Source organism: Ammodytes marinus (genome assembly GCF_949987685.1).
Source record: "Ammodytes marinus genome assembly, contig: scaffold_178, whole genome shotgun sequence".
NCBI classification, from domain to species: domain Eukaryota; kingdom Metazoa; phylum Chordata; class Actinopteri; order Uranoscopiformes; family Ammodytidae; genus Ammodytes; species Ammodytes marinus.
Genome location: NW_027648482.1, coordinates 15,001 through 27,500, shown reverse-complemented (window position 1 = coordinate 27,500; position 12,500 = coordinate 15,001). Strand labels below are relative to the sequence as shown.

Sequence of the window (12,500 nt, the reverse complement as noted above, 5' to 3'; positions counted from 1 at the left end):
TCCTACTGTGTGTGTGTGTGTGACAGAAACTATGGCTGGATGTCAGGATGTCACTGCAGACTGAGGACAGATGGTGTGTTTGGTTTTTCCTTACAATGTGAATCTAACGTGAGAATGGGCCCGACCCCTCAACTCCACTAACAATGGAAAGTACCACATACACAAGCAATTACATGGATGTACAGCTCTGGAAAATGTTCAGTGTCTCTCGTTTTTACTGTTTAGAGGCATATGTCTGAGTAGAATGAACATTTTGGTTTTATAATATAAACTACTGACAACATTTCTACCAAATTCCAATACAATTTTTGTCATTTAGAGCATTTTCAATAAGTAATGTAGAGATGAAGATTTAAGAAAATTCCAGACTGGTCTCTTAATTTTTCAGGATGTGTAGATGGATGTCATGATTAGGGCTGTCAGCTCTAAAGCAATAGTGCGTAACTCCTGTCATCCCCCATTGGAAAAATTGGCATTTCTTTTAGCTAACTTCCTGTCGGTTACTGCAGTTAACAGTCCCCTCGCTCGTCCCCACGTCACCACATTAATGCACTGCGGTCTTCAAGCAGCGAGTTATCTAGCATCATCTCAGATCCATAAGTGTGATAAAACATGATTAAAAACCATCAAAACAGACATTGGGAAGGATTTTTACCTGCTCCGCCATTGTAAGCGCATAAACATTCACCCATCTGTTGCTCTGGCGTGCACCGGCAGTGAGACCATGGAGTGTATATACTATATATGAGTGAGACGAGTGTCGGTTTGTAGCGTTCTCTCTTCTGATTGGATAAACATTTTGGGTACTACAATAAGTTTATTTGCCGATTACATGCAAAGCAGCTGACTGAGGGATCGGCTTTATGAAACGCGCACATTATGTAAGTGATCACTGTGCAAATAAAGAGCGATTTTACACTTATATTAACATAAATAAACCGCTTACTGCACCTTTTAATGTCATCCCGCGCAAGAGCAGAACTTACAGCAAGTCAGTAGTCGGCCCGATGTGTCTTCGCCTTTACACGTTTTTATATATAGTGGGCGTCCTGGGGAAATGCACCTGTTGGAAGACCAAGAAGAAGAAGAAGTACTATAGAATAAATAACTAAATACATCTTCACCTCTTCACTTGCTATTGTGGAAAGACTTGAGGCAGTGGTGGATGATGCCATCTTTAGTAACTATAGCTTCTTGTCCTTGAAGGCCACCGTAGCTTCTAAGGAAAAAAGCAATAAACCTGGACGTACAGCAGAAGGTATAAAATCCACTCCGATCACCAAAGGCTTTACCTCATGTAGATGGCGTTGCACCGACAGTGTTGTTAGTAATGACTCCGAATTCCTCATAAGCAGGGGACAGAAGTTACACACTGTAGCTTTAACACTGACAGCCCTAATCATGACAGTAGTAAGTCCATCTACATCCATGTATTTCCTCGTCCTTCAACAGAATTTACGCAATATAGCTTTGAAATACACCTTATTTGGGCCGCTCCAGTGGCGTAGTGGATAGAGCGCGTACCATATTGGCTCCGGCCTTTGTTGCAGTGGTCGCGGGTTCGAATCCGACCCGTGGACCTTTACTGCAGGTCATCCCCCCCCTCTCTCTCTCTCTCTCTCTCTCTCTCTCTCTCTCTCTCTCTCTCTCTCTCTCTCTCTGTCTCCCCATTTCAACTCTGTACTGTCTAATAAAGCTTGAAAATGCAGAAAAATAATCTTAAAAAAAAAATACACCTTATTTTCCTGTGTGTTTACAATGAACACACACACACACACACGGACAGAGACACACACTCACACACTCACTCACTCACTCACTCACTCACTCACTCACTCACTCACTCACTCACTCACTCACTCACTCACACACATACACACTCACTCACTCACTCACTCACTCACTCACTCACTCACTCACTCACTCACTCACTCACTCACTCACTCAGACAGACTCACTCACTCAAACAGAATTTACGCACTACAGCTTTAAAGTACACCTTATTTCCCTGTGTGTTTTTGTTCCAGGCCTGGACCCGTCCCAGCGCCAGGGTGTAGAGGGTTTGATTTCGGCGCCACCCACTCGGTTCGATCACGCGGCTCTCTTCACCGTTCTGCAGAAGAGCACTTTGCAACATCGCATGAACGACTCCTTCTCCTGCCTGGTACGTTACTACGAACACACACACACACAGATAGACAGACAGACAGACAGACAGACAGACAGACAGACAGACAGACAGACAGACAGACAGACAGACAGACAGACAGACAGACAGACAGACAGACAGACAGACAGGCAGACAGACACACTCACACACACAGATAGAGACAGACAGACACACACAGATAGAGACACACACACACACACACAGACACACACAGATAGAGACACACACACACACACACACACACAGACAGACAGACAGACAGACAGACAGACAGACAGACAGACAGACAGACAGACAGAGACAGACACACACACACAGACGCACACAGATAGAGAGAGACACACACACACACACACACACAGACAGACAGACAGACAGACAGACAGACAGACAGACACACACCAAATCATTGATTCTCCACTAACAGTCAACCTGGATGATGGGCTGCCATTCTTATCTTAAGTCACTTTTTTTTTAAGATTATTTTTTGGCATTTTCAAGCTTTATTAGACAGTACAGAGTTGAAATGGGGAGACAGAGAGAGAGAGAGAGAGAGAGAGAGAGAGAGAGAGAGAGAGGGGGGGATGACCTGCAGTAAAGGTCCACGGGTCGGATTTGAACCCGCGACCACTGCAACGAAGGCCGGAGCCGATATGGTACGCGCTCTATACACTACACCACTGGAGCGCCCCTATTTTAAATCCCTTTTATTGATATGACCCAATACAACAAATCACAACTTACAGCATACGACATACTTTGTCTGTAGACCCTCAATATGTATAAGGAAACATCTTTATTAGTCAATTTCATTTTCATTTTCCTTTATTTAACCTCGAAAGATCAATTGAGGGGTGACCCTCTTTTACAATGACGTCGAGTTTGTACAGATACACAATATACAATGAGAATACATAACAAGTTTACACACACACACACACACACACACACAGACAACAACAATTTAAAACATTCAGATCAATTGAATGAGAGACATAATAGCCTAATTAAAACAGTTACAATTGGAGTGGGGCTGATTCAAAATAATAATTTTAAATTGGTTAACAGTTATGAGTGTATTTATTTTAATTTGATGTAGTAGGCTGTTCCAGGAGTCAGGGGCACTGTGGCTAAAAGTGGTTTTACCAAGGTCAGACCGGGCGTATGGAACATATACCTTGAGCATTTCAGTTGAGTGGGTATGATAAAGCCCATCTGAAATAAGCAGCATTTCTGTCAAATAGAGTGGTAGCTTTCCGGTCAGGGCTTTATATATAAAAATATGCCAATGTGCATCACGTCTCTCCTTAAGGGAGGACCACCCAACCTTTTCATATAAAACACAATGGTGTGTATCATAAGCATCTCCTGTGATGAACCTTAAAGCAGAGTGAAAAACTGAGTCTAGGAGTTTTAGACATGAATGTGATGCATGCCGATAAACCACATCACCGTAATCAAGGACAGACATAAAAACTGCCTCAATAATCCTTTTCCTACTGAACAACGGGAAGGTGGCTTTATTCCTATAAAAATAGCCAATCTTTTGTCGCAGACGACAGACAAGATTTTTTATGTGAAATGTAAAAGAGAGTTTTTCATCTATCCAGATGCCAAGATATTTATATTCAGTGACTCTTTCAATATGAGATCCATTATTTGTGTGAATAATAAGATCATTAAAATGTGTAATTCTTGCTCTGGAAAAGCACATATATTTTGTTTTTTCTATATTAAGGACAAGCCTGAGATCCACTAGACAGTTCTGCAGGGTGTTAAAAGAGCTCTGTAGGTTCTGAACAGATTGTTGCACTGAATCAGAAATGCAATACAGTACAGTGTCGTCCGCATACAAATGGGCATGGCAGTTTTGTAGCGATGAAACAATGTTATTGATGTAAATTGTGAATAGGACTGGACCTAAAATTGAGCCCTGCGGAACACCATTTGTAACTGTTAAAAACTCAGTTTGGTGGCTTCCCAGCTTAACTGACTGCTGTCTATCAGAGAGATAGTCCCTAAACCAGCTACATGTAGAATAATCAAAACCAATTTCATGCAGCCTCTCTAAAAGCAAGGCACGAGTGTGTGTGTGTGTGTGTGGTACTGTGTTTGGTACTGTGTGTGTGTGTGTGTGTGCATGTGTGCGCGTGTGGTACCTTGACTGTGTGTGCTTGTGTCTGTCTGTCTGTGTGTGTGTGTGTGTGTGTGTGCATGTGTGAGCGTGTGGTACCTTGACTGTGTGTGTGTGTGTGTGTGTGCGCGTGTGCGCGTGTGTGTGTGCGTGCGTGTGTGTGTGTGTGTGTGTGTGTGTGTGTGTGTGTGTGTGTGTGTGTGTGTGTGTGTGTGTGTGTGTGTGTGTGTGTGTGTGTGTGTGTGTGTGTGTGTGTGTGTGTGTGTGTGTGAGACGTGTGTTTGTGTGTGTGTGTGTGTCAGACAATTATCAACATATGAACAAATCCTTCTGTAATAACCTTCAGAATAGTGCTGAGAATGATTATGGAAATTTTAGTTGATGTAAGTGCTTTAGAAGTTGAGATATTTGGTTTAGAATATAAAAATAAAAAAAACTAATGTTGAGATAATGTTGAGTTAGATTTGTATGCTAAGAGATGGCAGAAGTGAATACTTTACTCAGACAAACTATAAGGACACTGGCTCACAGTGTGTTTGCATTTACCGTGTAACTCACTCACTCACTCACTCACTCACTCACTCACTCACTCACTCACTCACTCACTCACTCGATCACTCACTCACTCACTCGATCACTCACTCACTCACTCACTCACTCACTCACTCACTCACTCACTCACTCGATCACTCACTCACTCACTCACTCACTCACTCACTCACTCACTCACTCGATCACTCACTCACTCACTCGATCACTCACTCGATCACTCACTCACTCACTCACTCACTCACTCACTCACTCACTCACTCACTCACTCACTCACTCACTCACTCACTCACTCGATCACTCACTCACTCACTCACTCACTCACTCACTCACTCACTCACTCACTCACTCACTCACTCACTCACTCACTCACTCACTCACTCACTCACTCACTCACTCACTCACTTTACTCAGACAAATTATAAGGACACTGGCTCACAGTGTGTTAGCATTTACTGTGTGAGGCAGCTACTTGAGATGCGCTTATCTTTACATATGTAGGCCTATGCATTTTTAATCATTTGCCTGTGACAATTAAAGACCTACTTCACCGGTTGGAATATGAAGGTGTATTGAACTCTGAGATCCTATGTAGTATAAATGTGCAAAAAAAATTGAAATCGGATCATCCTAGCCTGAGAAAAGGCAGAAAGAGTGTTTTATGGTCTCACTGTCTAACCCTACAGTTTCTTTCTTGTGACATCACAGTAAGGGTTAGGATTAACAGGACAGCTGGGCCAAGGGAAGACTGAGGGAAGACTGAGGGAAGAAAAACCTCATTCATTATATTATAATAGTGATGTTATAATGATAGAATGCTGGTTCCGTATGGGTGAAGTATTCCTTTAACATCTGCAAGTTGATCTACTATGTGTAGATGAGATGTGCTAAAATCTCAATACAAACTAAAGTATAAAAAAAAATATTATTTTTATTTTTTTTTAACCTTTATTTTACAGGTAAATCCCATTGAGACCGAAGACTCTTTTGCAAGGGAGACCTGTTTTCTTTTCCCACGTTACCATTCACACACACACACATTCATACACCGATAGCAGGTTAACTATCGACATTCACACACATTATGGAAAGTTTAGTTGGTGTAAGTGCTTTAGAAGTTGAGATATTTGGTTTAGAATATATATAAAATAAATAAAACTAATGTTGAGATAATGTCCGTTAAAGATGGTTGTATAGGAGAAATATACAGACGCAAACAGACAAGGTTTAGTCAAATAAATACCTGAATGTACATATTGGACCTTTGATTTATACTAGTATGAAAGAAGACATGTTATGGAAGATAAATAGATACAAATCTCAAAATTGACCAGTGCTTGAAAAAAAAAAATGTTGTAGCCTTCAAGATTTTGCCTAAAAATACTTGGTTTCAGTTAAAGCTAATTGGCATAATTGTGTGTGTGTGTGTGTGTGTGTGTGTTTTTATGTGTGTGTGTTTTTATGTGTGTGTGTGTGTGTGTGTGTGCGTTAGTGTGTGCTTGCGTGTGTGTGTGGCATCGAATACACAATAAAATAAGTGATTTCTGTTGTTTTCGTTTCATAACTTTATTATATCTTAACCTGTAAACCCTGATGTGGGCGCTTGTTAACAGCATTATTATTATTCTCTATATAAATTAATGAGGAAACAGTCTAAAGGGCAATTTACTCTGACAGCAGTTTCTCACACACACACACACACACACACACACACACACACACACACACACACACACACACACACACACACACACACACTGGAGTGTTTACAACCCCTGTGTCAAAGAGCTGAGATATTCTGCGTTTGTACATATGTGTGCAGTAACACGTTCACACCTTTTGGTCTATTTTTTCTCTTCTGTTTATCTTAGTTAACCCTCAGGCAGTTGTCTAAATCCCACAATTCGATGTGTGTGTGTGTGTGTGTGTGTGTGTGTGTGTGTGTGTGTGTGTGTGTGTGTGTGTGTGTGTGTGTGTGTGTGTGTGTGTGTGTGTGTGTGTGTGTGTGTGTGTGTGTGTGTGTGTGTGTACGTACAGAAAAAGTTTATTTTTCAACTGATTATATACACAAGTAGCACGGCCCACTTTGTTAAGATTCTCTTTGTTTTCATACCCGTTTACAGAGCCTAGGCTGTGTATGAACACCTGATTTATTTTCCAGCGCGCACACACAGTACAGACAGGTAGCGCACACACACAGTACAGACAGGTAGCGGATTGTGAGGAGATATTCACTGATTTTTGACAAAACAAGTGATTTTAGTCAATAAACATTTTCCTCGCACTCGTTTTAAAACCAGAGGAGACAGATCTTTCAAGGCTGTTGCTCCTCGACCTGCCCCAGTCCCTGCGCATTCTGGACTCTGTGGATATTTTTAAGAGTCGGCTTAAGACGCACTTGTTCAGACAGGCCTTCTAGATCCATGTCTATGTACTCTGTATTATATTGTATAGTATTATATTGTACGTTCTTAGGAAACTCTTCTTTGTAACAGACTCTGTATATGTGTCGTTTTATTGTATTTTATTGTGTTTTTTAATGTGAAGCGCTTTGTGACCCTGGTCTGCGAGAGGCGCTATATAAATAAACTTTACTTACTTATACTTACTTACTTACTTACTTACTTACTTACTTACTTACTTACTTACTTACTTGTATGCCTTCTCTCAACTATGTGTCAACTCAACTGGCGATGGCCTGAATGTAACTAACTAATATACATTTATATATAAAAGTTACGCACTATAGCCAAAAGTAAGTTCTTGCAACCCCTGTGTCAAAGAACTGAGAGATTCTGCCTTTCATCTATTTATTTCTCATTTGTTTATCTTAGTTAAAGGGGCAGTGTGTAATATGACATCATCAAGAAAGTTCTACAAAGTTCTAGAATGCAACGCTCCCTGGGTAACCCCAACCCTTTAGAATAATAACAGAAGCTACGGTGGCCTTCAAGGACAAGAACAATTCTAAATTTTAAACAATGCACCTGATGACATTCCAAAAACATGGATGCCTCCATAAGGCTTGCCCGCTCAATGTACAAAATGTAATATTAATATTTGTAATTCTCCGCTCAGGAGGATAATACAGATTATTGGCAGAGGTGATTTTACACCAATGAGGACATATTTATGAATGAGGATATTGATTTTAGCTAATACATTACTTAAAATGTTACACAGTGCCCCTTTAAACCTTAGGCTGTTGTTGAAATCACAGATATCAGTTGTCTATTTGCTGTGGACATAACAATGGAGCTTTCTGCTTTTTAAAGTTGCAGTTGTTAAGATAACTTTTCGTCAAATTCAGTGAATATCTCCTCGCGATCCTCTATCTGTTTGAACTCTTGGGCCGAAATAAGAAAATCCAGTGTTAAAGCTCCCATATTATACACTTTTCGGTTCTATTATACACCATATTATATGGTCTTAGTGGTCCCTAATACGTGTTTCTTTAATTGTTTGCTGAAAAAAACTTTCAGATAATTTATTGTACTATGCTGATGTTCAGCTAATCTCACAATGGCCTATTTTTTAAAAAGAGCTGCAGCTCCCCTCGTAAATATACAATCTTTGAGCTCCCCCCGCCCCCTGTCCGGAAGCGAAGGCAGATATGCCTCGCCCTCTGTCTGTCGGGGCCGTGGACCAATAAGAAATAGGGGTGTGGGCTGCACAGTGGAAGCTTCTGGCTTTCCAGTTTGTGAGGTCAGAAACGAGGAGAATTCTGACTGGAGTATATTGGGGGGGAGGGGTGGGGGTTTCAGAAAGGGGGAGAGTGAGAAAAGGAGAGATTGTTATTTTTCTTAATATTTTGGCAGTCTCTAGGCACACCGTGGACCCATGGATATGTTAGAACACATTTAAAAAGCGCATTTAGCATAATATGTGACCTTTAATACACAGTTTAGGCTCTGTAAACTCCAAACGGGCATGCTCCTAGCTATGCCCTGCCTTCCAAATAACATACTCTTTCTTTTTACTTCACAACGCATCAGATAAGGAAGATTTTTTTTTTTCATTATGTCGAGAAATGTCAAGAATAAAGACGAATCCTCCAAAATGCTATTGGAGTTAGTGGGGGCATTTATGTATTCTCAGCATACTACAATTGACGTGCATGTATTGGGACATCCTAAATCTTTTTCTGGCATTGGCCTACTAAATAGTATTTATTTTATACAGTAGCTACCAGTTTACGTAGCAAGTTGTAGTGGAGCTGATAATAGGCTTAAAGGGACACTGTGTAACATTTTAAGTAATTTATTAGCTAAAATCAATATCCTCATTCATCAATATGTCCTCATTGGTGTAAAATCACCTCTGTCAATAATTTGAATTATCCTCCTGAGCGGAGAATTACAAATATTAATATTACATTTTGTACATAGAGCAGGCAAGTCTTATGGAGGAATCCATGTTTTTGGAATTTCATCAGGTGCATTGTTTAGAATTTAGAATTGTTCTTGTCCTTGAAGGCCACTGTAGCTTCTGTTATTATTCAAAAGGGTTGGGGTTACCCAGGGAGCGTTGCATTCTAGAACTTTCTAGATGATGTCATATTACACACTGCACCTTTAATCAACTCAACTGTGTCAACTCATTTGGGCGATTTGCTTGAAATGTAACCGACATTTATTTATATTTTTTTTAAAAAAAGTTACGCACGGCAGCTTTAAGAGGAGATTTTAAAGGATCTCATGGTGTGACGTGTTGTTTTCTTGTCCTTTTTTAAATAGCAAAGCGAAGACATCTGTGCTTCTTTCATTCTCTCATACCTGCCTCGCCGGGAACCCTGCAATTAGACCGATCCATTCAGGCCGCCCCTACACTCGGCCTTTTGTCACAAACTAGAGCGGCTTTGTGTGTGTGTGTGTGTGTGTGTGTGTGTGTGTGTGTGTGTGTGTGTGTGTGTGTGTGTGTGTGTGTGTGTGTGTGTGTGTGTGTGTGTGTGTGTGTGTGTGTGTGTGTGTGTGTGTGTGTGTGTGTGTGTGTGTGTGTGTGTGTGTGTGTGTGTGTGTGTGTGTGTGTGTGTAGGCAGCCTGAGCCCCCCTTTCATAGCACACACACACACACACACACACACACACACAGGGCCAGTGCCTTGGCGTGGGGGTTGAGGGGACGGGGGGGGGACATCTGTTGAGAGGAGAGGCTTGGATTCATGACATAGCCCGGGTCATATTTTTTTTCACAAAGAGTTTAAACCCCAAAAACAACAACAACAGTAATTAGGCTGAGATGTGGTGTGGCAGCTCGGGGGTCCCGGAGTGTCTCTGTTAAAATGCATTCAGTCTGGTTCCCACTCACTTTACTCTTGACACAACTACAGCCAAGTACATAGTTAACATTTAAAGCAATAGTGCGTAACTTTTTCAATATAAATTATTAATGTCGGTACATTACATTCAAGTAATTGCTAAAAAAAGAGTCCACACAAAGTTGATTGAGCCTATTATCAGCTCCACAAAAACTCTCTCTGTATTTCTCAGTATGGCAGCGTTTACAAACTGGTGTCCGTATTACCCCCCCCCAGACACTGGTGCAGGAGCTCAGAAAAATCCCCAAGAAGAGCCCAAGAAATGTTTCAGTTGTTGATTCTACTGCTAAGATAAAAAAAAAAACCTGGACGTACAGCAGAAGGTTTAAAATCCATGGGTGATATAAATATATAGTGGGCGTCCTGGGGAAATGCACCTGTTGGAAGACCAAGAAGAAGAAGAAGAAGTACTATAGAATAAATAACTAAATACATCTTCACCTCATCACTTGATATTGTGGAAAGACTTGAGGCAGTGGTGGATGATGCCATCTTTAGTAAGTTAACATTCACGACAAAGCAATAATACATTTGCCATTGTAGATTTTTTTAAATTCTTCATTAGATATATGTTTTTAAAGGTGCAGTGTGTAATATGACATCATCAAGAAAGTTCTACAAAGTTCTAGAATGCAACGCTCCCTGGGTAACCCCACCCCTTTAGAATAATAACAGAAGCTACAGTGGCCTTCAAGGACAAGAACAATTCTAAATGTTAAACAATGCACCTGATGATATTCCAACTATGACACTTTCAAGATGGCGGCACTAGGCCTTGGTCCAAGATATGCAGAAATATGGGCATATATGAGACCCTTTCTAAGGGAAAAAATAATAATTCAAAACATTTTTTTCAGCTATTATGCACTAAATTAAATGTACTTATGGATATTATAATTACTTTCTACAAAATCTGCTAGGAAATAAAACCCAAAATTCTACACACTGCAGGTTTAAAAAGGTTAATTTACTAACATATTTGGTTACTATGGTAACTTTGTGATTCCCACCATTGAGGAAAAGCCTGATTGTCAGCTGAAGATATCGATCACCAGCAGCTTGCATTCGTCCCAGGACCCCCCCCCCCCAACACACAGGCACACACACACACACACACACATGCACAAACACACGCACACAAACACACACACACACAAACACACACACACACACACACACACACACACACACACACACACACACACACACACACACACACACACACACACACACAACCTTAACCTCCAATAGTAGAAGGTGAAACTAGACAAAGATTTCTGGAGGTATTGGGTCAAAGTGAGACCACAGTTCAGTGCACATTCTCCTTGACCCCATGACCCTTTAACCAGCCAGAGAACTAGGCAGGGTGTGTGTGTGTGTGTGTGTGTGTGTGTGTGTGTGTGTGTGTGTGTGTGTGTGTGTGTGTGTGTGTGTGTGTGTGTGTGTGTGTGTGTGTGTGTGTGTGTGTGTGTGTGTGTGTGTGTGTGTGTGTGTGTGTGTGTCTGTGTGTGTCTGTCTGTGTGTGTCTGTGTTTGTCTGTGTGTGTGTCTGTGTTTGTCTTTGTGTGTGTGCCTGTGCTTGTCACTGTGTGTGTGTGTGTGTGTGTGTTTGTGTGTGTGAGAGAGTCTGTGTGTATGTGCCTGTGCTTGCCTGTTTGTGTGTCTGTGTATGTGTGTCTATGTTTGTCTTTGTGTGTGTGCCTGTGCTTGCCTGTGTGTGTATGCGCGCGTTACTCTGTGTGTGTGTGTACGTTACTCTGTGTGCGTGTGTGTGTGCGCGCGCGTTACTCTGTGTGTGTGTGTGTGTGTGCGCGTTACTCTGTTTGTGTGTGTGCGCGTGCGAAAACGCTTCTGTTAAACGAACTTCCCGTTGAACCATTATCAATATAGACTCTCTCATATAATCACTCCGATATATGCGCACACACGATTCACGCTTCCGCCCCTTTAAATCTGAAGTCCTCCCACTGATTCAGTCTCATTTCTACCAATTAGTGAAAATCCACAGAAGAAGAGTGCAGCAGATTGCATTGTAGTTTGTATCATGGAGAGATTAACTATGGACATTGAGGGGAAAAAAAATTATTATTATTATTTTTTTTTTCAAGATATTTTTTTGGCATTTCCTATGCTTTTATTGATAGTGTAGAGACAGAGTTGAAATGGGGCAGAGAGGGGAGTGACATGCAGAGAACGACCGCGGGCTGGAATCGAACCTGGGTCTGCTGCTGGCCGAGGCCTATGGGGGGGGGGGGGGGGACGCCCTACCAACTGAGCTAAGGGCGCCCCGTAAAAAAAAAAAAAAAACAGCAATTATTTAAGAGAGATTTA

At 41.3% G+C, this 12,500-nt stretch overlaps 1 protein-coding gene across 1 annotated transcript in view; it reads left to right on the top strand.

Annotated features, from left to right (window-relative positions):
• LOC307270473 (calcium-dependent secretion activator 2-like) overlaps positions 1 to 12,500 on the top strand; it is a gene marked incomplete at its 3' end in the record, with an annotated part of 55,839 nt that overhangs the window by 38,392 nt on the left and 4,947 nt on the right. Inside the window, exon 11 of the mRNA XM_080054356.1 lies at positions 2,028 to 2,164. Coding sequence (XP_079910482.1) covers positions 2,028 to 2,164 — 137 coding nt within the window. The remainder of the gene's footprint in view (positions 1 to 2,027; positions 2,165 to 12,500) is intronic.